This window comes from Pseudorasbora parva, chromosome 4, assembly GCF_024679245.1.
Source record: "Pseudorasbora parva isolate DD20220531a chromosome 4, ASM2467924v1, whole genome shotgun sequence".
In the NCBI taxonomy this organism is placed as follows: Eukaryota; Metazoa; Chordata; class Actinopteri; order Cypriniformes; family Gobionidae; genus Pseudorasbora; species Pseudorasbora parva.
Genome location: NC_090175.1, coordinates 14,165,294 through 14,192,789, shown reverse-complemented (window position 1 = coordinate 14,192,789; position 27,496 = coordinate 14,165,294). Strand labels below are relative to the sequence as shown.

Sequence of the window (27,496 nt, the reverse complement as noted above, 5' to 3'; positions counted from 1 at the left end):
CGCAATCTACAAGGAGACGCACACATTATCATCTGGTTTAAGACGTGCTCTAATAATGGTGTAAAAACTGTAAACTGATCAGCGCAAATACGTAACAAGGTCAGCCAAAAAATAGCCCTCTCTATACCTTTCCAAAGCATTTTTTTTACTGTGCACCTTTAGTAGAATAATAATTAAAAAAAACATTAGTAAATCTGCCCCAAAAATTAATTATGAGAATTATGAGAAACTTTAGATTATGACAAATAATTACTATAAGATAAAAGTCAAAATTATGAGAGGAAGTTGTCATTGTGAGATAAAACTGCACCATAAAAAGTCGGTACTGGCATAAAAAAACAATTAAGAAAAAAATCTAAATTAAAATCAATTATGATGTGTCATAATCTTTGTCATAATTTTGACTTTTTAAATCGTAATTTACTTACCTCATAATTAGCTATGACTTTTTCCTCTAATACTTTAGATGGTGTTATTAAGTTTTATGTCATCATTCTATGAGATTATATGTTATCATTATATGTCATAACTATTCAGTGTTGGGGGTTTAATGCATTACAATCCATTAAACCCCAACACTTAAAGGGTTACTTCAGCGATTATGGCTTTGTATCAGTAGAAAACCTGGAGTAATATCGTCAATTTGCACCATCGGAGGAACTGTTGGCCAGAGGCTACAGACTACAGCCAGCAGAGGGAGCCATTTCCGCATGTTTTCAACTCGCGCGTGGGGGATGGAGATCACACTTACAGCACTCAGCTCGCAGCTGCAGCCTCAGCCTCAGGCATTCATGTTTAAACGGTGCGGCCAGCAGAGCAAAGTAAGTCTTTTAATTTCTCAAACTAATTCCTATGAAAGTTAAACTTTCAAAGGCATGAACTGAAAATGCAGCAGACTGAACATGCGCTGTGAATTTATGCCGCCGCGTTTACCTCAGCTCTCATCACGAGCTCATTCATGAATGTCAATGTGACTCCTGCAGCATTTTGGGCTGTAGACTCCCTCGGCGGCTATATCGCATATTGAACACACACGTTCAGTTTTTAATTGTATTGTCTGTTCTCTAACTGAAATGATTTTATGAAGATGATCGCGGTCGCGGTGGGAAAGTGATCAGTGATTCAGTAGCAGTGGCTTTGTGAATGGCCTCACAGGGCAGCGAAGCATTCTGGGAATTGTTGTCTTTCATCCCCATGAGACAAAAATACATTTTCTTTCTTTTCTCAGTCTAGAAAGCACCAAATTAAAAACCAAATTAAAACATTATTTCACATTTCTACTGCATTAATGACCCAGTTTAAATACAGATTCATCTTCCCAGCGCTGAAGTACTCCTTTAATAGTTATTAAGAATAGTGAATGTAGGAATAACACTGAATAGTTATTCATATAGTTAGTAGACGGGACACAAGAAACGTGAGTTATGTAATCAGATTACGTTTTTCATGTAACCAGTAAAGTAATGCATATGCATTACTTTTAAATTACAGACAAATATCTACATTGTTACATTGTAAAATAGTTACGTTATTTTCCCATTTATTGACTGACAATACTGTTTGCATGCGTGTGTGCGTGTTAAAAAACAAACAAGCAAGGTCAGCCCAAGTGGAAAAGTAATGCAAAAGTACCGTAACGCATTATTCATTATCATTGTATTATTATTTTTATTTTTTCCTATGTAGTGGAAATGAGCTTTCATTCCTGTAAAAAAAAATGGACTAAAACAACTCTGGTGGTATCTTTATCCGAGACTATCTGGAATGTGTTTGAATTTACTTCTATTAAGTCTCAGCAATTTCGGATACCGCTCAAGGCACTGCTGTCTCTTCGAAATTGGACAACAGTTTGTTAATTTCGCCACTTACATCAGCTCTCTGAAGCAAACATCCTTTTCTGAAAGCAGTGGGATTCTCCATCCCTCCATACCCTACATCTGGCCGATTAAAAATGTCCACTAAGCCAAATCTAGTTCAGAAATAGGGCCTGGCCGCTGCATTTTCAATCCATTTGGGTCTCTGCATCAATGTCTTAAAGCATTTCCCAGTTGTTTTTGGTTGTCAGCTAGTTTGGAGGGTGTGAGCAGGTTTGGGTTGTAGCGAGGCAGCAGCCAGTATTGAGGTGCTGCATGTTTAATAGCATCTAGAGGGAATGTCAATTACACGTGTAAGATTGATTTGGCTTTTCTGTGCTCCACAGAGAGCCGCGTTGATTCCCTCAGACTGTATCTCACACCCCGTCTTACCCTAGCACCTCCACACACACACACACACACACACACACACACACACACACACAAAGGTATATCATCATACTTTCTTTCTATTATCATACTTCCTTTCTTATACCCAAAGATTTATTTGAGCATATATCTTGTCATACCATTTGTAGCTAACACTTTATTTCAATGGTCCACTATCAACATTCTATCAGTAACTTTCCACGTCAAATACAAGTCGTTAGAGTAGTAGTAGACTAGTCTGCTTAATATCACTTTATTTTAATTCTCCCCAACAGCTACATACTGATATGATTAACTTTGCAAGTACATGTCAAATCATTCTACTAAACCTAACAGTCTACTACAGTCTATTAATACTTTAATTAGAACTACTTGACATGTAGTCGAGAAGTTATAGTTGGTAGAATGTCTAAACTGGTAATAAAATAAAGTGTAACCCGTTTTATATGTGATATGAATCAAATCCTTCTTGACCTGGTGGACAATAAAACATTGAGAATTTGAACAGGACCTTTTATTCACCGATCTTAATCTCCATTCTCAACAGCGACCGTGAATCAAATATCGTGCACCACATGAATTCAAACATTGCCACAGAAGAAGTGTTACCACACGTTTTACTGCAGTTATATCAAACGCGCATTGGCCTGCTTCATCACAAATTGTCGTGTTTCAGTTGGTGTGCGTTTAGAATGAGAAATGTGTGTCGGGATTTTCAGCTATTAATAAATTCTGCCCTGTACATCATACCAACTATTGTTGAGGGGACTGCGGCTATAACACATCATCATTTGAACCACTTTTGATGATGCTTTTGACATTTTTGCAATAAATAAATTATAGAGAACACATTTGTCTGTTAGTTAGGTTTTTGTTTTATTTATAATTGTAGATTTTGAGAAATTATGAGTAGGTTTAGAGGTAGGAGTGGATTAGTGGATTAAAAATATAATTTTTTTAAATGATTAATCAATTATATTTTATATTCTGTAAGATGTAATAATATTTACGTTTAAATGGTCCAAGAATGTTTGCCGGGAAATGTTATGCATTGACGCCTACGTATTAAAGCTACACTATGTAACTTTTCCATCCGCTAGAGGGCACATTTTCAAAATAAATGCATAGTTTGATGACGCCAGGTTTGAGCTCAGAATCTTAGAACATTAAGTCTTCACCTCACAGCCGCTGGAAAAGAAACGGGATAGGAATCGGGCAGAAATCATGTTCCTGGATGCGGTTATTAACGTTATACTGTAACGTTAACTGTAGCATGAAGCCAAGCCTGGCTGAGTGTTGAGGAGCTGAACAAGTCTGCTGGAACGATTGTTGCACAACACTTTTATTTTGACGGGACACAGTCGTCTGCGCCATTTCCGCTTTTCTGGTCATAAGTGTGAGGTAACACAGCTCTGTTTATCATATTAGATACATTTAAGTGTGTTTGAAATGATGTTATGACTTTAAAATTTATAACACTGGCCTGGTGGTTTTTGGATATTATACTGCAAAAATCCTACATAATGCACCTTTTTTATAGAAACTTGAAGATGGGCTCTTTTGACGGAAAACCACATGACAACCAACAAAAACGCCCAAGCAACATCTAGAACATCCTAAAATTCAATGGAAAAGCCACCCAGAACTAGCCTAGAAATCTAGACGCACCCTAGCGGCAGCAAATCTAATCTGCCCGCGAGTGTCGTCTAGCAACTCTCAATATCCTTCTGAGCTGTATTGGCCTAACTCTTGCCGGGCCAATCACATTGTGTATAGAGTCAGTGGGTGGGGCCATAATGGCGACGGCCGAGTTGCGCTTGCGTGCTTCTAGTAAACACAGAAACTGGCGAACGGCGGTCTCTCGAATCAGCTTTGACCTGATCTGGAAGACTTGGAGTTTTTTCTCGGAGAAAAGAACAAAGAACGGCACTGAAGTCATTATTAAAAAGGGAAGATGTGTTCTGAGTTTTGCCGACCAGATACAGCGAATGTTTAATCTGTCAACAAGCTCTGCTTCACCTTCGTTGCTCTGGTTGGTTGTAGCGCTATCCTATCGCGTGCAGAGGGAGTTTGAAAGACAACCGTTTATCCCGCCCCTCGGATTGAGCTGTCAATGGTGAGTTTCCAGACCAAACATCTTGATGTGGGTCTGGCTTGTCAGCCTAACTCAGAACCCCTTAGCGACTGCACAACAACATAAAACACCTTAACATTGTGGTGCCAAGTTTTGCAACTTCCATCATCTTCTGAACATGTTCTACTGGTCAATTCCACATAAAGTAGGCATTTAATATAGTTTTTAAGGGAGATAATTGCCATGTGTCACTCTTTTGCGCATTCCAGTCGAGTCTTTCTACGCTCAAGTGTTATTCTATATAACATTTTTTTTCATATTAGCTGGTTTATTACCACACATTTACATGGATTAATCCCTTAACTGCCATTTAGTCTGAAGTAAATCATAACACAGATGTCAATATAACCAAATTGCTTTGCTCTTGAGAGGAGGAGAGAGGTAATAATCGCTGGCAGTGTGCGAGGCAATAGCAATAATGGCTTTATTCAGATGTTGTAATCTCAGTAGATTTGTGAAGTTTAGCCACGGCATTTTCCAGCATGCAACGGCTAACTCGCACAATTATCACAATCTTTCATCTCATCTCTCAGCATGACGCAGGTCTACTGCAAAAAAAAAAAAAAAACTTGTTTTCTTTGGTATTTTCACTGTTGTTCCTGAGGGCTACAGATTGCTTGAAATTCAATTTGTGCCACAGATATACACAGGCTGCCAGTGGCTGAGATGGGTGTTTCCCCTCTGCATTCTGGGATATGGAAACCTCTGACTAGCCTTAAGTACTGCTAGCACTCACCCCTGTCAAAAAGAATGAAATGCATGCTGGGAAAAAAGACTTATGTGCGTTCTCTCCGCACAGTGATATGTCACTCTTGTTTATCTCTCATTCTGACGTGTTTCTCTCGCTGTGTCATTCTCTGTCCACTCAGAGTGACGTTAATACTCATTCGGTTAATGAACATTTTGAGAGGATCACTTTTTAACACTTACATTCGGCTTGATGTATTATTTATCATGAAATACAACGACCGATCCTTATTAGAAGAAATGAACTGACTCAAATGCAAAAGTGCCAGTCTTTCTGAAATGTTGTCAACACAACACAACAAAAGCAAGGCCACATATGGGTCACATTTAGACAAGCATCACATTCAAGACTGGGAATATTCAATACCGTGTGTGTTTGTGTGTGTGTTTGTGTGTGTGTGTGTGTGTGTGTGTGTGTGTGTGTGTGTGTGTGTGTGTGTGTGTGTGTGTGTGTGTGTGTGTGTGTACACCTTGTACTTTATGAGTCATACAGCAAAGAGTAATCATGACTACATAACAGGGTGTTTTACCTTGAGTCTTGCTAATACACTTGTGCTGAAATGAAATTGAATCTAATATCTTGAAAATATATATTTTCAGCTTGATTATACTGTGGAGCAACATATGGAGCTGGACAGGAAATGAAATCACACTTATTTCTTAGGGAATAGACACGTCCACTGTATCATAACTCGTTTTTCAGCCTGCGATCATTGAAATCGGTAAGCAAAGGCTCTTTCCAAAATATCAATCAGAACTATACTGTATATCTTAAATGCAGTGGGATATTATGAAATAATGTCACAAAACCTATCAATAGCATATTTTACCCAGAAAATAAAGTTGTTGTTTTTTCACTGAGATGGATGGAAAACATATATATTTTAAAAATATTTATAAATAATTGCTAATGACAATAACGGGAATAAAAATATTGTAATTCTACTAATTGTAAAGTACTAATTTAATGAATTGTCTCTTTGATTTATTTAGCCTGTTTTATTTTTAGTTTAGGGTGAAATGTAACTTGGAGGTTAATTAAAAAAAATGCAAGACTATTAAAGATATGTCATAATTAATTAAAATACAAGTTTTACACTAGCTATTATTGGTACATTGCAATGGCACCAACTTTATTTTTCTAAGTTAATAAAAATACAAATAAAAAGCTACAGGATATGTTTGTGTGTGTGTGTGTGTGTGTGTGTGTGTGTGTGTGTGTGTGTGTGTGTGTGTGTGTGTGTGTGTGTGTGTGTGTGTGTGTGTGTGTGTGTGTGTGTGTGTGTGTGTGTGTGTGTGTGTGTGTGTGTGTGTGTGTGTGTGTGTGTGTGTTTTAAGAAATGTTTCCAGTGTACCAAATAACACGCTGAGATTTGAATGAGGTAAAAGAGGCTTTCTTGTTTCTGAGCCACTAAGCGTCCCCTGTAAGAAATGTTTTGCCTATAAAATCTGATACATTAGTGACTTTCTGGATAAAAAGCAAGCATCAAGCTAATGCTCTGATATTCACACACCTTTCATAATTACTAGAAGACGACCACTGTCCAGCTAACAGAGCAGTCAAAACAACAACAACAAAAAACACTGCACTCGTTATAGCACAGCATCCTGGGAAAGAAATGTACTTTTGACCTTTGCACCAATAGTGCTTTATACTACTTTGATACTACTTAATGCTACTTTCACATTTTGAGTTGAAAAGTCACCAGCAAGTTCTGAACAATATGAACTTATAAGTGGCTATCTGCTGTGATGGAGGAATAGCTGAACAGATTCAATCCTTTTAATTATATCGTAGGGCTGGGTATTGACAAAAATGTCACAATTTGATTCGATTTCGATTCACAAGCTTGCAATACGATTTGTTTCAATATTGATTATTATAGATATATCATACATGCACTCTAAAAAATGCTGGGTTAAAAACAATCCAAGTTGGGTTGAAGATGGACAAGCCCAGCGACTGGGTTGTTTTAACCAAGCAATTGGGTTGTTTTCAATTTTTTGTTTTTGAATTTCGTGATAAAATAAATGTAATTTGAAATCTGAGACTTTGACTTTTCAATAGAAACAAAGCATAGAGATTATTGTAATTTATTGGATGGAAGACACGCTACAATGTCCCGTTCATTCATCATCTATATGAACAATCGATTTTTGGGATTTAAGAATCAATATTGGTTCATAAAAATGAGAATCGATTAAAATCAAGAAATCACAATTTTTTACCCAGCCCTAATTATAACGGTATAGTGAAGGAAGATTACAGACTAATTACCAACACTAGAGTTTCAGCAAATCGATTCTTTTGAACTGATTAATTAAATTACAACAACAACAGGATTGGTCAGTAAGAAATAAGAAACAACAATAAGATTAAGACACCTGTATCTAATTTTATCCAATTATCTTCATATTACTTATACAATTTCTCGCTCGAAAGGCCATGCTTGTTCCCTACAGAAACCCCGCTGAAGCCGCCATTATTCATAGGTTAATTAGTGAATTTCAGAGAGAAAAAGAAAGTCGAATTCAAGTAGAGCTGAAGGAATGGACTGGGTAAGATGGCTATAAAATAATCAACCAGAAATAAACATTCATAATAAAAATGCAGGTAGGCGTAGCACTTTATTTTACAGTCCTGTTCCCCAGTGCGTATAGTATTTACACTAACTGGGTGATAACTAGGTACTAACCTTCAATCCCAAAACCTAACCTTAATATGTACTGTAAAAAACTTATTTAGAAAAAAAGTTACCTGGTTGCCTGAACATTTTGAGTTCATTGGAATTAAAATTTTGAGTTAATACAATGAACATTTTTGAGATTCGACAACCTTTATTAAAATATTATTAAAAGATTTTGTAAGCATATTGGGTAATTGTGTGTGTTTTATTTCTGATGATGCAGTGAAACATGCCAAATAGTGCTATTTTCTAGCCTGACGTGGTCATACTCAGTTCTAGTCAGAATATGAGTCTGATCTGCTCCATTGGGCTGTGATTATGAGGCGTGTTTCAACCGAACCAGGAAAGACCTCGATTGGATAGACCTACAACCAATCAGAGCAACGAAGCGACGCATTGTCAAATGTCAACAGAGCTCAACTGCACTGTGTTGCCAAGTCTGCGTTTTTTTCCGCGGGTTTAAGCGACTATTATGTGATATATATAGACCCATGAGTGTGAATTTTATCAGGCAACCATGCCAAAATAACACACATTTTAACCTCCAAATGCCATTTTTCCCCGGAGAACCCCCCGAGAAGCTATTGTTTAGGGCTAGTAGTTGGCGGGTTTTGTTGTAAAAACTTGGCAACCCTGTCTGCAAACACACTGGAATAAACGATCTTTCTTTGTTGTAAAAAAATAAAAGAATTGAATGATACACAGAGTACTTACCCAACATGATCATCATTTCTGAGAGAAATTGTGAAGGTGAATGCAGATACAAACAAGCTCTCAGTTTAGGATTCGATCAATATAATCCAAGCCCCTTTGATGACGTGATGATTACGTTACTGTGGATCATCTGTCCGTCATCATCTAAAGCCCGCCCTGGTGATTTCATTGGTCCGAACAGTTTCTGTTCAGAGATCACTCCTCTATGCAGCGAGGCCCAGAACTGCTCAACCTAAACATTTTGTGGGCGGGGCTAATTTCGGCTGGCATCCAGGCTAGTTATTTTCATGATTTATCACATTTTGTATGTGGTTCAGATACAATAATATTTTGAGTTTCTATTTATTAAACAAATTTCCTTCATTGTATCAACTTACATTTTTAATTTCAATAAACTCAAAATTTTAAGGCAACCAGGTTACTTACTTTTTTAAGTTAAACCAACAAAAACCAACAAAAATGTTTTACAGTGTGTAGTTACCTTATATTAACTGTTACATTATATGTAGTTACCAATATTTTTAAGTGCACCTACTGTAAAATAAAGTGCAACTAAAATTCAGTTAAAGTCAATATGAAAACAGAAATGACCACATCTCTTTTTTTTATTTTGGATGCATTTAATCGCGATTAATCGATTTTACAGCACTATTTTCTGTATACATGTTGCTGGTCATAATGTGAACAATTCATCGGTGGACATAATTCTAAAGAAAATGATTTTTTTTTGTGTTGGCCATAACTGTACAATAACATAAACTCTCTCTCTCTCTCTCTCTCTCTCTCTCTCTCTCTCTCTCTCTCTCTCTCTCTCTCTCTCTCTCTCTCTCTCTCTCTCTCTCTCTCTCTCTCTCTCTCTCTCTCTCTCTCTTTTACGTTTCATTTACATCATTTACAGACAAAGTATTTTGAAATTGTTTACTTTATTATTTGTGATGTAGCTGCCGATCTATCAACGAAAAAAAAAAACTTCATTATACTGTGCCTCGTTTACAAAACAATCTGCAGTCAAATTCTCTGAACAAACATATAATCTCGTTTGGGACACTGTTAAAATAAACCTGACACTGGTATCCTTCTGAAGACTGTACAGAGATTAAAACAAGCTGTTACAAGCCACATAAAAGTGAATCGTTCCGTTACGCTTCTATTTACTCCTCCATTCTGTCTTGTTGTCGGCACACTTAAGCATGAAGTAAAATAAGTGCGCTTCTGTGTACTGTATCCAGTGTAGACAGCATATAATCTTTTCTTTTTGCATTTGACGCAACACTTGCATCCACATAAGCGACCGAAAGCCAGCGGGAGGGGCTTATGGTGTGATGATGTAAAACTATTGGTCGACGTCTTGCTCTGGAGGCGAGCATATGTAAATTAACATGCCAGTATGATGTCACAAATCCTGCAATATCCAAACGAGCTGTTTTTGGAGCTCGGGATTCAAAGCTTTGTTTATAATGAGGAGGAGCTCTAAAATTTGCAGGATGTTTTAATGGTTCAACGACCTCTTATGTGTTGAAAGATTAAGGCAATTTTGATTTCTTAGGTCATGACCCCTTTAAAAAATGATTGTGCGTTTATGCTATTGTACAGTTGTAGTCAACACAAAGGCTGCATTCATAACTCATTTCACGTTGGCAATGAGACCTTTTCTTTGGATTATATCACAAATGAATCCATCACATTTTGACCGGGAACATGTATAAAGAAAGTAAATACGGTCAGTTGGGTTTTCATGTTGACTCAAACTGAATTATAGCTTGAACTACAACTGGTTTGTAATGCTAGCAATAAGTCAATGTGCCATACTGCTATGAGTTTGCCATTTCCAGTAGGGTGCTATTCATTTTTCAAGAGCTTAAAAAAATGCCCTGGTATTGAATGTTTGGAATGCGGTTACACTGGAGAGTTATTTGTTTTCAACAGGCGAAATTATCTCAAAGGGTAAAATGTTTGTGGTGGCTGTTCATTTTTGTCTAGCAAAGGCATTTTCGGTGCTATTTGTCTTCATTTACATTTCTTGCCAAATACTTCATGGCAGAGCTACCATTCATATCAGAAAAATAAAAATGGTTGCCCTTCAGCTGTCCACCCACAAATCCTTGCACAGGATGTTTTTTGCTTTTATTGTTTTCTTTTGTTTCGTTTTAATTGTTTTTATGTTATTCGATATTCACTCTTAAAATATAAAATAGCTTTTTCAGTCTGATGTTTCCAAAAACAAAATAAATGTGTGCCATATTTGAGATAGGGGTCACACATGGACACTGAATAGCAAATGTTTTAGTGGTGGAATACATTAGTCCTGGCTTTACTGCAGTTGACATAAGTTTATGTGCCTTTCAAAGAAAATAACAAATGGGGTTTATTGCTCAATAAAAAGAAATACAACCTTAATATCACTCAGGTTGGGAATAAAGTATTAGTCGAGCAAGGTTTGCTAGGCACTATTCTTTGGAAATCTGTATTGGGACAACACATTTTGTGTGAAGCCTTGTACAAAAAGAATTGCAAATAGTTACCCATTGGGGAGATGAGTGTTTCTTATCAGGTGAGCACTTAGATGTAGGAACCACCCAGCAAAAACAACTCCAAACTAGCCATGATGCTTCCCACATCTAGCAAAACATTGTGCTATTCAGGCTTTAATTAAAGAGACAGAGTTGACTGCATAATATGTTTTTTAACCATCCAATTAATCGCATTTTAGTCAGTTGGTAACAGAGTGTTAAGTTATAAGATCAGATATACTGCTCTTTCCTCTTACAAGTGTTGCACTAAAGGAGGCCAGAAATAGATTTGAGCGAGTTAACGGCATTAGCGTGAGACTGTTTCACATATGACAACTCGTGCTGATTGCATATTTTACAGGGTTTTCAGAAACTTTTTGCAAATAAGTTCTTACTAATTGGCTACAAAAAAGTTGATTTTCTCCTTCTGCTTGCTGACAGGGACTTCGTCAGGACAATTAGTCACCCAACTGCCCTTGACTGAAAAGTCAGTACTGGATGGCTATAACGCAGTGACACGTTTTTTTTCCCCCGTCAGGAAACTTATGAAATTGTGCCTGAAATGTTTCATTTACATGCTCATATATGCAATATTTCATATCCAATAACAAACGCTACTTCTCACCAACTCATAAACATTCACAACCCAAAGCCACACTCTAAAAAAAATGCTGGGTTAAAAACAACCCAAGTTGGGTTGAAAATGGACAAACACAGAAATTGGGTTGTTTGAACCCAGTGAATGGACCCATTCAAACAACCCAATTTCTGGGTTTGTTCATTTTCAGCGCAACTTGGGTTGTTTTTAACCCAGCATTTTTGGGGAAAGTAACTTTTAAAAGTAATGCCTTACAATAATGCATTACTGACTAAAACAGTAACTAAAATTAATGTGTAAAGTAATGTGTTATGTTACTTTTGTGTTACTTTTCTTACCTAGGCTTGTTTTTTTTTTTTATTTACAAAGTTCTATTTATGTAAAGGCTAAATGTAAAGACTGTTTCCCCAAAAGGGAACTGAATAAGCCTCAGGCTGAAGGCAAACTTACGCCTGTACAGGAGAGGGCGCAACTCAAACAAACCTTTCAGATGTGCTGCCATTTTGGATCACAGAAAAATATGCATAAGCAATTCCAACACTATCTCATGGCCAATTCTTACGTATTTTACAAGGTGGCTAATTTGTACGAAATTGTACGATTCGTCTAAACCCCATTGACGGGTAGGTTTAGGGGCAGGGATAGGGATAGGGGTAGGTCATTAATACAAATTCATATAAATTAGCCACCTTGTAAAATATGACCGAATTGCAATTTGTATACTATCCGTCCTAAATAGCAGGTCTGGTAAAAAAAAAAAAAAAAAGATTTCCTGATTTTAATCGATTCTTAAATCCCAAGAATCGATTAGTCATTCTGTTATCAGATGAATAAATGGATCGCAAACTTTTGTTACTATTGATATATATAGTCTCAGATTTCAAATTGCATCTTTTTCATCACGCAATTTATAAACATAAATACCGTGAGATCGCTCAGGCGCAGCCCAGCTCAAAGGAAGCGGCCGCGCACATGCACTGATCTTCTCTTCCGTCTTAACACCAGTTACTGCGCAAAATAAACATGATGAGAGTCTGAAAGTGTTAAAGATACAGGACAGCTTACGGAAATCTGTATCACGTCACATAATCGCTCAATCAGTGTTTCAACCGCGGAAAGACGTCAGTAAAACAGCTTGTGAACAATGTCATGTAACGTCACATTACCTCAGAAAAACCATAACCAGTGTCCATAAACTCGTTAGTCCGCTGGAAAAAATTACTTCAGAGGGGAGCATTTTGCTAAATAAAGGCACCATATTACATTTTAATTATATTTTTGGACTCTTGGTTCTTCAATATTTCATGAGTTTCTTTGACAGCCACGACTGAAATGTTTATATTTAAAAAAACGAATTGGAGTACAAATATGATTATGTAATTGTAAAGGTAATAACTTTTTTATTATAAAAGAAAAAGAAAAACACAACTGGGTGTAATTTAAGTTTTCTTTACAAATCAGTTAATTTTTACCATGTATATTATAGTAGGCTAATGTAGCCTGACCTCTGATGGCTAATACTGCCCTTGTAAAGTTGTACAAGGATTTGAACAACTACAAACTACAAAAAAGTGTTCAAAAAATACAAAAATGGCAGGTTTAGATAAAGGATTTTGAGTGAATAATCAGTGTCTAACCTGACAAAAAGATATTTATTCAATGTTATGCACATTATAGTTAATCTGCAACCGCATTGTGAACTTTTGTAATGATACGTTTGTCCATTAACTTTTAAATTCATCATTATATTCAAATTGCAAACACATGAGGAGAGTCTCCGCACGAAAGACCCACGGATGGCAGATCAACGGGCTACTACATTTCTCTACGATACGGTAGGAAATGAAATGAAATTGAATGTGGAGGATTTAACTTTGACAAGATGATTGACCTGGCAGTTTAAAACGGTGACAGGATGTGTGTGACTAAGCGACAGAGCTATCGTTTAAAGATGACGAAGTATGTGCCAAAGCTTGCCCACTCCTCTGTTAAACCCTTAAAAGTATGTACTCTCACAAAAAGAGTACTTTAAGGCATAGTATAAGTAGGCAAATTGGGACGCAGCATCTTACTTCAGCAATATATTTTTTGTGTGTGTGTTTTTATTGCAATATTAACAAACAAAACAAGTCAAAACATACAAGAAATATAAAAACTAAAAAAAACTAAAGGAAAGTATGGTTCAATAGTAAACAGAAGAAATATATATAAGAAACTTAATTACATTTATTGAACAATAATCCTAAAAAATAGAGAAGAGAGAAGAAGAGAAAAAAGGAGAAAGAATGTGGCACAAAAAATAAAGAAACCAACATATTAAGGAATAATATTAAACATTACACACATTATGGATGTTTTCATTGCTTTCTTGTTAACGGAAGTTGAAACTGTGTTTAAATACATCTTCAAATGTTTGAGAAAGTTAAATAATAAAAACATGACATGATTTTGGTGAGTTTATAATGTAATAATTTTACATTATGACCTCAATATGTTATTTCATAGTGAGAAAATTATTACATTATGAACATTTTATTACAATAATAATTACATAATTGTTATTACATTATGTGTAGTTTTTATGTACATGGTGTGTCAGTCAATAAATGGGAAAGTAACTTGTGTTAATTATTGGAAAAAGTGACTCAGTTACTTAGTAATAATTCATTGTAAATTTTACAATTGTTACTTTACTAGTTGCTTGAAAATAACTTTTAAGGTGTTATCCCCAACACTGGCAAAACCCATAGCATTTTTCAACTCATCTTCAAAAATCTGTGATATACAGCAAACATGTCACAGATCCAGCCAACATTAATCCTCATTTCCATTTGCACAATAAAAATTATTATACACTACAGCTGTTTCTTTATTCATACAGTACCTAAGGAAAGAATCTCCCAGCCTACTCAATTATTCCTTATACTGCAATGACACTGAATACTTAATGAAAGTTATCGTTTTTACTTTGCCCATTGTTCATTGTCCCTGTATACCTACTGAGAACGAAAAAGACCATATATATATATTGAGTCTACTGAATATGCTATTCATACAGCACAACACTAGGAAAATTCAATTAAGGAATATGATAATGGCAGCAGCTCTGAGCCAAAATGATTGAGTTCTGCTAGTAGGACGTACCGAAGTTCATTCCCTGAGGTTACGTTCTCCACATATTTGTCCTGAAACTTTTCCGTGGTTGACTGTCATCTCTCTAACAAATGTGTCGTGTTAGTGAGTACAGTGTTTGAATTAGGAAATGCCCGCAGATTTTACCTGAAGGCAAGAAAACATCTGCTCTGTCAAACGAGAGAGGGGAACTATATAATGGGGATGAGGAATTATATCTGAAATCTAGTTGCTCTGATGTGATATATTGCACAGGAGAATTGTGGGAAATGCTCATTATAGCTCAGTGTAAAATAGTCATTGGTAAATGATCACAATAAGAAAGAAAGAAAGAAAGAAAGAAAGAAAGAAAGAAAGAAAGAAAGAAAGAAAGAAAGAAAGAAAGAAAGAAAGAAAGAAAGAAAGAAAGAAAGAGCACTCAATATACACAATAGTAATCTAAATGTGACATTTGTGATTAAAATAGTGTTGAGAGGTCTAAAAGAGTTATTAGTGCATTATTAATAATAATTACTTATAACAGACCCTTTAAATGTTATATCAAGATAGCTCTGCATATAGCTCATAAGACATGTAAAACAAAAATACGGATTAGTTAAAAAACCTAAGCCCGAGTCCCATTATAAAATTTGCACAGTTTAAATGATTCTTTAGTATGAGTGAGATTTTTAAAAAGAGCAATATTGTGTCCTGTTCTGCACAATTACCTAAAATCTGTATCACAGTTTAGTTAAGGTCCATGTATTATTGTTAACTAACTATTAAGCATTTTTCCTCAATAAACTAGTTACACTGTAAAACAAAATTCAGGTCTCCAATTGAAAATTTTCTAGTGACTGATCACATCTAAATTTTTATTTGGCCAAACTGAATTTCTTTGAAGTAAATTGCTAGCCTGGATGCCACCCGAACGTAGCCCTACCCACAACATTTGAGCTCGGACAGTTCGGTCTGGACTTGATCTATAGAGGGAAAAAATGCCATTTGGGGGTTAAAATGTGTGTTATTTTTGCACGGTTGCGTGCTAAAATTGGCCTTCATGTGTATATATATCACATAATTGAGGTCGCTGCAACCCGCCGACATGGAAAACAACCCACGGAAAAAAAACGCAGACTTTGCAACAGAGTGCAGTTGAGTTCTGTTGACATTTGACAGCTAACGTTATGCGTCGCTCCGTTGCTCTGACTGGTTGTAGGTCTATCCAATCGAGGTCTTTCCTGGTTTGGTTGAAACACGCCCCATAATCACAGCCCAATGGAGCAGATCAGACTCATATTCTGACTACAATTGAGTATGACCACGTCAGGCTATTGAATTGCATCAATTCACAGAAATTCAGTTTGGTCAACTGAAAAATTAAGTAAGGTAGTTTTTGTAGCGTTTAGTAATTGGGTAAGATTAAGGGACGTAGAATATGGTCATGCAGAATAAGGCATTAATATGTGCTTTATAAGTATACCACCAATATCCTAATAATATGCAAGCATAAGCAACTAGTTAGTGAGAACTGGACCCTAAACTAAAGTGTTACCGTGTTGTTCACACTTTAGTTTAGGGTCCAATTCTCACTATTAACTATACGAATTGTGCCTTTATAAACTCATAATTACTGTTTATTAAAAGCTAGTAATGTAGTTGTAAATTTTGGGTATTGGGTAGGATAGGACATTGAAAACAGTCATGCAGAATAAGGCATTAACATGTACTTTATAAGTACTAATAAACAGCCAATATCCTAGTAATATGCATGATAATAAGCAACTTAATAGTGAGAAATGAGCCATATAAAGTTGTTACTGCATTTTTTTAAAATTGGTAACAATACCATAGTTTGGCTATACAGCGAGTAAAATGTAAATGAGTTTACTTATCTGATAATAATTTGAAGGGTTAAATCTCCGCCAATATACCAGATTGAGATGTGTTTAAAATGTGATTACTGCTCATTGTGTATTTGTATGAAGTGAGTTTCATTCAGTCCATTCAGTCACTCACAATATCTCTGCTAAAGTGTTTCAGGTAACAAACATGACCCCATGTATCACCTAAAAATATGCCAGCTGAAAGAAAAAAACACCTACACACACATCCAGCCAACATGAGCTGATGGTCTCATAGCTGGGCCAAGCTGTTGTTTAGCTGACTTAGACAGAGGGCAAGTCGGTTCTCTAGCCTGACCAGCTTAAAAGTGCCGAAAATCCCTTTCAAACCAGCCAGCACATCAGCCTGGCCAAGTGTAGAGAGTATTTTAATCCTTTTCCCCCTAATGATGCCAAAGCAACACAGTTGACGCTTAATATTGAAAAGCATGAGCTGGTGACCCAACATCACAAACAATCATAAGTGGGAAACGTGTTTCACAAGCAAGTGTCCTTCATTTTTCCAGGGTTAATCAAAAACCATGAAAGTTTAACAAATAAAACTGGCGTGAAACGCATATGAAACATCTCTGGGACATCAACAATGGACATCTGTTCGTCTCTGCGCCCCAAACCCCTCACTCACACAGCCTCTACACACACGCGCTTTCGGAAACACTCGTTTAGATCAGAATGTAAGGGTATGTCAACAGCGAGAACTGCTTAGTTTTGATTTGCACTTACGCTGCTGTTTTGGCCGGACCAGTGCACCATGGCTTGGTTGTGAGCGGAATCCCCTGTCAGTGCAAAGGTAGAGCTGGTAAGTTTCAGCTCCTCCTGTCGAGATGCTGCCGTTCTCCGCTCGTCCCTGTTCCACCTCAGCTCGGAGCGGGGGACTCTGCGCGCAGCTCGCGCGGTGATGTTGCCAAAAGCCGGCGGCGAGCGCGCACCTGGGGGCGAGCCGGGTCCCTGGCTGCTTCTACGCACTCGGTGATGGTGATCTCCAGGGACTGAGCCCCGAGAACCTGCCCGTTTGAGATCATAAACTTTGCCATTCCTGCGCATCGACTTCCATTTATCACCGGGTGGCGTTTTCTCTGAGCGAAGCCTGTCCGTATTCCTTTTACGCACAGAGTGAGCGTGTTCGCCGTTGTCGGTTGCTCCGCAGTCGGGCTGAGCAGTTTCAGCACCAGCCGAATTAAACAGCGCCGTTGACCCGTCTCCATTTTTTCCACTAACTTTACCAGAGTCGAGACCACTGTCCATCCTCACCAATAATTCCCGACCGCTCCACTTATCCAGCAGGTGACATGACCTGCAAGTTATCACTGTTTCGGTCACCGGAACCCAAGCGAACAAAACCAAAAGCAAGGTGCAGAAAGCACTGACATTAACCCGGCAATATCTGATCTCCCTCTCCATCGCTGATAACAACAGGATACAGTGTCCTTTCCCCCTTTTTAGCGTCAGTTATTGATGAAAACAAGTCCTCGTACAAGTTGCAGCGCGGCGAGGCAGCCACAGTTGAGATGTTGTGGAAAAGTGCGATTCAGCGAAGCGCTCCAACTTGAAGGATTTGATCAAATGAAGCTCTCCACGCACTGAGGGGAGGAGCTCGGGGGATTACAGAGGAGAGCAAGAGCATAAAGACACGATTCTTTCCAGAGCCACAACATTCATATTCACCCAGACATTTTCCAACAATGCATTCCGCAATCAAATATAACAAGGGCGCAGTTTGAGTGATTTTGTTCGTCGCATTGGTTCTCGGGGACGGAACTTTCAGACGAACAGAAACCGAATTTCACTCAGAGCTTGAGTCAATTTTATCCCGGGTAATTCGCATACTAATAGCCCGAGAGACAAGTATGACGTTTGTCGGAATGTGAGAGTTATTAGCTGTGCTGCTAATAGCAGTGCGCTAATTGAATGACTTCTTAAATTAATTTCTGTCAGCATGTCCTTGCAGTCTCGGAACATATTTTTTTTTTGTAACGTCCTAAACCATTTTAATGATATATGGTAGGCTACTTGTGCCATACATGTGATATCGTTATAAATAATTACTTAAAACGTTTCACGTATGTTGCTATACGAAAGCTCTATTCTTTATCGTCTAGCTGACGAACTTGTAAAACTGTGATGGTTAATGAAACGAGAGGTATTATAAAACTATTGTTTTATATGACTCCCTAAACGGCCAATAATTAGAAACGGATATCAAGGATTTAGCTACCGAAGAACTTCATTCCAAGATTAATTTGATGTTCTCGCACGTCTCGGGACAAATTCACATTCTTCACAGCATCCTTTGGATCGATGAGCGAATTGCAAATGGATCTGATGCGCATCAATCAGGTTTTTGTCTAGAGCTGTGCCCCAATTTCAAGACAACAAACTTAACAAATGAACTATTACCAACTCCAATGCAGAATTACATAGCCTACACATTACATATAGGCTCAATGGTTGTTATACTGTACAAACCGTATTTTCTGTCCCCCTACACTGCCCCTGCCCCCATGACAGGAAACATTCTGCGTTTTTACTTTCTCAAAAAAAAAAAAAACATCTATATGATATATTATAAGCATTTTGTAAAGTGGGGACATGGGTAATGTCCTCATATTTTACCCTCTCCTTGTATGTCATACCCATGTCATTATATATATTTGTGTCCTCATATTTCACGAAAAAAGCCCCCCCCCCCCCCCCATACACACACACACACACACACACACACACACATGTTGGTCTATGTGGTTTACAGAGACTCTCTATAGGCGTAATGGTTTTTATACCGTACAAACCGTATTTTCTATCCCCTTACACTGCCCCTGCCCCTAAACCTACCCATCACAGGAACCATTCTGCATTTTTACTTTCTCAAAAAAACATCATTTAGTATGTTTTTAAGGCCATTTGAATTATGAGGACATTTGATATGTCCTCATAAACCACATTTGTAATACCAGTGTAATACCCATGTAGTTATACAAATTTGTGTCTAAACCACATAAACAGGCTCACACACACACACACACACACACACACACACACACACACACGCACACGCACAAACACACACACACACACACACACACACACACACACACACACACACACACACACACACACACACACACACACACACAATAAATTAAAAACATAGCGAGAAAAAAACAGTACAGGACACAATTCTACACCATTGCAGAATGCATTAAATAGGTTATGCTGAATGCAATCCATACCAGATCTGCAGATGCCATATACATTTTAATGCCTCAGGCTCAGAGAGAGACTCTCAATCTCAGTATCTCTGCTTAGAGAGAGAACTACAGCTGCCCTGTTGCATCAAACATTAGTATGGTTAAACATGCCTTTAAAAAGGTCATTATACAGATTAATTCACCAGCCTACATTACACATTTCCCTTCCATTATTAGGAAGAAAGTTTTTTTTTTATGGTACACATACATAATAGAGATCATTACAGCAGTTTCCCACCCTCACACCTTAGAAATAAATGTAGTGCTCACTTTAAAGAAAATCTTTATTTATATAGCAAATGTCATTTCCAAGAGAAGCTGTGCGGTTATCTGTCTCGCTCCCATGCTGATCTATTCTTACTAGAGTCCCTAAGGAAAAAGTTGAGTCTAAAAATAATACAATACAAATTATTATTATTATTATTATCTTTTTTTCATAAATTAATGCTCAAGGTTTGTTTTAGTTAAAAGTCATGTAAATATAATGACAGCAAAGGCTATCTAAAGGTGATAGAGACAATTATCAATTTTAAAATAGCGATTTTAAAAACATATTCAAAATAACCACATTATTATTATCCCTTTAGTAAATAAATCTTTGAAGCTCCAGTTTTACTAGACAGGCATAATTCACAAATGAATCTCAGATTGTGATTTGAGCAGTCAGTGTGCATTTACTTTAAAGTCACCATGAAATCAAAAATGACAATTAATATTTTTTTATGGCTATAATTGAGTTGCTCGCTCTCTCTCTCTCTCTCTCTCTCTCTCTCTCTCTCTCTCTCTCTCTCTCTCTCTCTCTGTACACACACACACACACACACACACGTTTGTTTTTGGGAAATGTGGGGACATTCACATAATGGTTTTCTACACTGCCCCTGTCCCTAAACCTACCCATAACAGAAAACATTCTGCATTTTTACTTTCTCATTCTGCATGATTTATAAGCCTTTTGAAAAGAAAGTGGGGACATGTAGAATATCTTCATATTTCACTCTCTCTTTGTAATGTCCTGTCATACCCATGTCATTATACACATTTGTGTCCTGCTATTTCAAGGAAACAACCACACACACACACACACACACACACACACACACACACACACACACACACACACACACACACACACACACACACACACACACACACACACGTGTTAACTGGTTTGAGGGCAGGATCAACATGTCACTCACATGAGATCCACCAATAGCAAACCAGAGCCATCCAATCAATTTCCGATGGACAAAATCAAGTCCCGCCCTACATTTTTCACAATAGGGAAGAAAATACTGTCTAAACTTAGCTTATGCTGACTTTAAACATGCTTTGCACCAAATCTATTTTCCCTCACAAATAAGTCAATTAACCTTTAATTATATAGAGCTTTTTTGAATACAGATTGCAGCTTTACAGTGATAATAGGAAATTAATTCAACAAAGGTTGTCTTCTCTGTACAGCAGCTCTAGTCCAACTTAAGTAAGTTTTTGATTGATTTGTTACTGTTGTAAAAATCATTAGTTATTAATAATGGCACATGTGTATTATGGGTGTGTCTCAGTCAGCTCCTTAGTTCAGTAGTTAGGGCATCGACCAAGGAGTCGACCATTTTAAGGGCTGTCTCAATCACAGAACCCTTCCAGTACACTGAAATGTTTCCTCCCTAAAGTCCCACAATGCACTGCCAAACTCAGAGTGCATCAATGCTCACTATGCATCCTTAACAGACGTTCTAAAGAGCAAACTTAAAGGGGTGATGAATTAAGAAATCAACTTTTCTTTGAGCTTTTGATATATAAAAGGTCATGGTAATATAAGATTATCCTCTAAGTTTCAGAGCTGAAAACGTCCTTGTTAGTCAAAGAAAAGCTTTTATAGACACCAGGCCCAGAAAACGATCGTGTGCTTCATCCTGATGTCATCTAGTGGAGAAACACCGCCTCCACAGAATAATAAGCACGTGTAATTGTCACGGTTCATGGATTCCCTGTCTCACTCTTGGGTGCGTGTTGAATGTAGGTGAGGGCGGAGCCTGGGATTGGCTCATCACGCACCGGTGGCTGATCACCTGCACCAGCTGCAACTCATCACCTTCACCCTATTTAGTCTCTCTGTTTCTCTCTTGTCTTTGTCAGAGCGTTGTTGGATGTTTCCCCTTGTGTCTCCGTGTTGGTTGTCGTTTCCCCCTTCCGTGAAACGCTGGATCCCTTCCCGGATTACCTCAACCGCGCTCCCGAGTCACTGCTGCTCACAGCCTGCCCGTGTCGCCAACAGAGTCTCTCTCACTGCTCCGTCTTATCCGGACTTCTTCTGTGTTCTGAGTTTTGGCTTCTGTGACACTTCTGTCAATAAACTAGTTACTTGCAATTGAATCCTGCCTCTGTGAATCCGTTACAGAACGCTCTGACCAACCATGGATTCAGCAAGTATCAACGCCCTACTGACCAGCAGCAACGAGAGACTGGACCAGCAGGAGGCGAACTTAACTGCCACAGGACAGGCAGTACACACCTTGGTGGCACGGGTGGCCGAGCTGACCCAACAGATGCAACAACTCGTCGGTCCCACTGTGCCCGACCCACCGCCGATTCCCCACACACCATCTACATCGCGGCAACCGGAACCACGTCTGCCTACCCCTGAGAGTTATGCCGGTGAGAGCAATTATTGCAGAGCCTTCCTTACCAAGTGTTCCTTGTTTTTCGCTCTTCAACCGCAGACTTTCAACACAGAAAGATCCAAGGTGGCATTCATCCTCACCCTGCTCTCCGGACGAGCCGCACTTTGGGGAACGGCGGTGTGGGAGAATCAACATCCTTGCTGCTCCTCGTTCCAGACGCTGGCGGCAGAGATGAGAAGGGTGTTTGACCGAGCGGTGACCGGAAGAGAAGCGGCACGTCAACTCGCAGAGCTCCGTCAAGGTAACCGCTCGGTCTCGGACTATTCCATCGAGTTCCGCACCCTGGCCGCCGAGTGCAAGTGGAACGAGGAGGCACAGTGGGACATGTTCCTGCATGGGCTGGCTGACCGCATCCAGAAGGAGATATTCACCATCGACCTTCCGGAGAAGATTGACGGTCTCATTGATCTTGCGTTGAGGGTGGACGCTCGTCTGAGTCGGCTGAGGTCCAGGATGGAGCCTCAGCATGGGAGTGTCGAATGCCCTCAGGCCAGCGCTACGGATGCGGTCAGCTACACCTTCGACCCGGAGCCCATGCAGGTGGGTCGAGCTCGGCTCTCCCGGGAGGAGAAGGCAAGACGGAGATCCCGTGGTCTTTGCCTGTACTGCGGCGGGAACGGACACCTGCTAGACTCCTGCCCGGTAAAAGACCACGCCCGGCGGTAAAAGGAAGGCTACTGTCGGGCGGGATCTCCGTGGAAAAGACCTCATCCTCCACTCTCCTCCCGGTGAGATTGCTGTGGGCAGCTCAGGATTTTTCCAGCCTCGCCCTCCTCGACTCGGGAGCGGAAGGTAACTTCATTGACTCTGCCCTTGCTCACAAACTTAACATACCCACCATTGCACTCAAGAACACCATTTCTGTCAACGCACTCAACGGACAAGTTCTCCCTGACATTTCATTCACCACTGAACCACTTACACTGATCACTTCCGGCAACCACACAGAACGCATTTCATTTTTCATCCTGGACTCCCCTTTGGCTCCCGTTGTCCTCGGTCACCCTTGGCTGGAGTTACACAATCCAAGGGTTGACTGGGGACAAAACTCTGTGTCTGCGTGGAGTGATAGATGTTATGAGTCTTGTTTGGTGTCTGCTTGTTCGTCTGTTTCTCGTTCTGTTTTTCAGAGTGAGACGGTGAATCTGTCTAACGTGCCTCCGGAGTACCTCGACCTGAAGGAAGTGTTCAGTAAGTCCCGAGCTGCTTCTCTCCCTCCGCATCGTCCCTATGACTGTGCTATAGATTTACTCCCAGGTAAGTCTCCGCCTAAGGGCAAACTATACTCTCTTTCTATTCCAGAGAGGGAGGCCATGGAGAAATATATTTCTGATTCTCTAGCCTCCAAATTCATCCGCCCTTCCTCTTCTCCAGCGGGGGCGGGGTTCTTCTTCGTGGGGAAGAAGGATGGTTCTCTGCGACCTTGCATTGATTACCGAGGGCTGAATAACATCACGGTAAAGAATACCTATCCTTTGCCGTTGATGTCTTCGGCTTTCGAGAGGTTACAGGGAGCATCCGTCTTCACGAAGTTGGACTTACGTAACGCTTATCATTTGGTTTGCATCAGGGAGGGGGATGAATGGAAAACCGCATTTAATACCCCCAGGGGGCATTTTGAATACTTGGTCATGCCTTTCGGCCTTTCCAACTCCCCAGCGGTTTTCCAGGCACTCGTCAATGATGTGTTGAGAGACATGGTCGACCAATTCATATATGTCTACCTGGATGACATTTTGATTTTTTCTTCGTCTCTCCAGGAACATGTTCGACACGTCAGACGAGTGCTTCAGAGGTTGCTAGAGAATGGGCTTTTTGTCAAGGCGGAGAAATGCGCTTTTCATGCACAGTCTGTTCCTTTTTTAGGGTACATCGTGTCATCGGAGGGAATGCGCATGGATCCCGACAAGGTTAAGGCTGTGATGGATTGGCCAAGTCCAGATTCCCGTAAGGCCCTACAGAGGTTTCTGGGGTTCGCCAATTTCTATCGGCGTTTTATTCGCAATTTCAGCCAACTAGCCGCACCTCTGACTGCCTTGACCTCTCCCCGAATGACGTTCAGGTGGTCCGATACAGCCGAGGCTGTATTCGCCAAACTGAAAAGCCGCTTTGTTTCGGCTCCCATCTTAGTCGCCCCTGATCCCACACGTCAGTTCGTGGTAGAGGTCGACGCGTCAGAGGTGGGGGTAGGAGCGGTTCTTTCACAGCGCTCTCCCTCAGATGACAAGATGCACCCGTGCGCGTTTTTCTCCCATCGTCTTTCTCCTGCCGAACGCAATTATGACATTGGTAACAGAGAGTTGTTGGCCGTCAAGTTAGCGTTGGAGGAGTGGCGTCATTGGCTTGAAGGGTCGGGGGTACCTTTTATTGTATGGACGGATCATAAGAACCTTGAATATATTAGATCTGCTAAAAGACTCAACTCCAGGCAGGCTCGGTGGGCACTTTTTTTCGGACGTTTTGACTTTGTTCTCTCGTACCGCCCCGGGTCTAAAAACATCAAACCCGACTCTTTATCTCGTATTTTTGATGCTTCCGAACGCCCGGTTACTCCCGAGTGTATTTTGCCAGAGAAGATAGTTATCTCTACACTCACATGGGAGATCGAATCGAAGGTCAAAGTGGCCTTAGAAGGGGTAACGCCCCCGCCCGGCGGCCCACCGAGTTGTTTGTTCGTTCCGGAGGGGTTAAGATCCGAGGTCCTCAAATGGGGTCACTGCTCCAACATTGCCTGTCATCCAGGGGTAAACCGCACTTGCAGTTTAATAAAGCAACGATTTTGGTGGCCACTTATGGCTCGCGACGTTCGCAGTTTTGTTTTGGCTTGCTCGGTCTGTGCGGTTGGTAAGACATCTAACCAACCTCCCCAGGGGTTACTTCAGCCGCTGTCTGTTCCTTCGAGACCCTGGTCCCACATCGCTCTAGATTTTGTTACCGCCCTCCCGCCCTCCCAGGGCAAGACGGTCGTTTTGACCGTCGTGGACCGATTCTCGAAGGCAGCACATTTCATTCCCTTGCCCAAATTACCCTCAGCCAAGGAGACAGCGGTATCTGTAGTAGATCACGTCTTTCGGTTACATGGCCTCCCGATGGACGTGGTCTCCGACAGAGGTTCCCAATTTGTGTCCAAATTTTGGCAGGAGTTTTGTAAATTACTAGGAGCCACGGTTAGTCTGTCTTCGGGTTATCACCCCCAAAGCAACGGTCAGACCGAGAGAGCCAATCAGGATCTGGAGAGAGTGTTGCGATGTTTGGTATCCAATAATCCTTCATCCTGGAGCCAGCAACTCTCTATGGTTGAGTACGCTCATAACTCGTTACCAGTGTCATCTACGGGCCTTTCGCCATTTGAGTGTAGTGTAGGTTACCAGCCACCTATTTTTCCTAGTCTGGATTCCGAGGTCGCGGTCCCCTCTGTTCACGCCTTTATCCAGAGGTGTCATCGCACATGGACCAGAGCCCGTGAGACTCTGCTCCAGGTGGGAGCGCGCACCAAGGCTAAAGCCGATCGCCACCGGTCTAAGCCTCCCGTTTACGTCGTCGGTCAAAAAGTGTGGCTTTCTACCAAGAACATTCCTCTCCGCTCCGTATCTAATAAACTTGCTCCCAAATTTATCGGCCCGTTCACTGTCACCAAGATCATTAGTCCGGTGACAGTCCGCCTCAAACTCCCTCCGGCGTACAGGAGGATTCATCCCGCCTTCCATGTATCCAAAATCAAACCTGTTTTTCACTCCCACCTTAATCCGCCAGTCCCGGTTCCCCCACTGCCGCGACTCGTAGATGGGGAACCAACTTATTCGGTTAATCGCATTCTGGATTCTAGACGGAGGGGACGCGGTTTCCAGTACTTGGTGGACTGGGAAGGTTACGGTCCGGAGGAGAGAAGTTGGGTTCCTGCTAGGGACATTCTGGATCACTCCCTTATTGATGATTACAATCAACAGGTAAGGTCGGCTGGGAGCGTCAGGGGACGCTCCTAGGGGGAGGGGTACTGTCACGGTTCATGGATTCCCTGTCTCACTCTTGGGTGCGTGTTGAATGTAGGTGAGGGCGGAGCCTGGGATTGGCTCATCACGCACCTGTGGCTGATCACCTGCACCAGCTGCAACTCATCACCTTCACCCTATTTAGTCTCTCTGTTTCTCTCTTGTCTTTGTCAGAGCGTTGTTGGATGTTTCCCCTTGTGTCTCCGTGTTGGTTGTCGTTTCCCCCTTCCGTGAAACGCTGGATCCCTTCCCGGATTACCTCAACCGCGCTCCCGAGTCACTGCTGCTCACAGCCTGCCCGTGTCGCCAACAGAGTCTCTCTCACTGCTCCGTCTTATCCGGACTTCTTCTGTGTTCTGAGTTTTGGCTTCTGTGACACTTCTGTCAATAAACTAGTTACTTGCAATTGAATCCTGCCTCTGTGAATCCGTTACAGTAATTCAGTAGCCCCGCCCACCGACTCATCGGATCACGCTAGCCAGCAGCAATAAACATGCAGAAGAAGATAGCAAGATATTGTGGAAGAACACAGTTGCTGCATAAGCTTCCTTTGGATCCTAATTTTGTTGGAATATGTGATACTTCATTTATTTTTAATGAAGTTCCAGCTCACGCGGGAAAGGCCGTATGTTTGTTCGCTTCATTTCACTGCGGAATCATTTGTAAACAAGTCTCAAGTGCTGGATTTGCAGACACAATGCTGTGCCTTCTATATTGGTTCCGACAGGAATGGTGCAACACACTTATGAGAGTAAAACAACTTTTTATGTAATAGCAGTCCACGGGCTGTGTGTTTTCCAGACGGGCAACCAAAACGTATGCCCGTCGGCAGAAATTATATTCCTTTCTTGATCTAGGCACACACGCACGTGTGTGTGTGTTTGTGTCTGTGCTTATATCCACAGCGGGCCATGTAATACAGAAATA

General features: G+C 40.3%; 1 protein-coding gene across 4 annotated transcripts in view; it reads right to left on the bottom strand.

The window, feature by feature from the left end:
* Positions 1 to 18,306, bottom strand: part of sorcs1 (sortilin-related VPS10 domain containing receptor 1) — a 302,164-nt gene extending 283,858 nt beyond the window's left edge. For 2 of the 4 annotated variants that reach the window (XR_010904712.1, XM_067441002.1), the window contains exon 1: positions 17,372 to 18,306. Coding sequence is in view for 2 of the 4 variants with exons in the window: in XM_067441002.1 (XP_067297103.1) it covers positions 17,372 to 18,049 (678 nt within the window). In the remaining 2 variants the exon portion in view is untranslated. The remainder of the gene's footprint in view (positions 1 to 17,371) is intronic. The other 2 variants (XR_010904711.1, XM_067441000.1) reach the window with 1 other exon arrangement.
* Between the last annotated feature and the right edge of the window lie 9,190 nt (positions 18,307 to 27,496).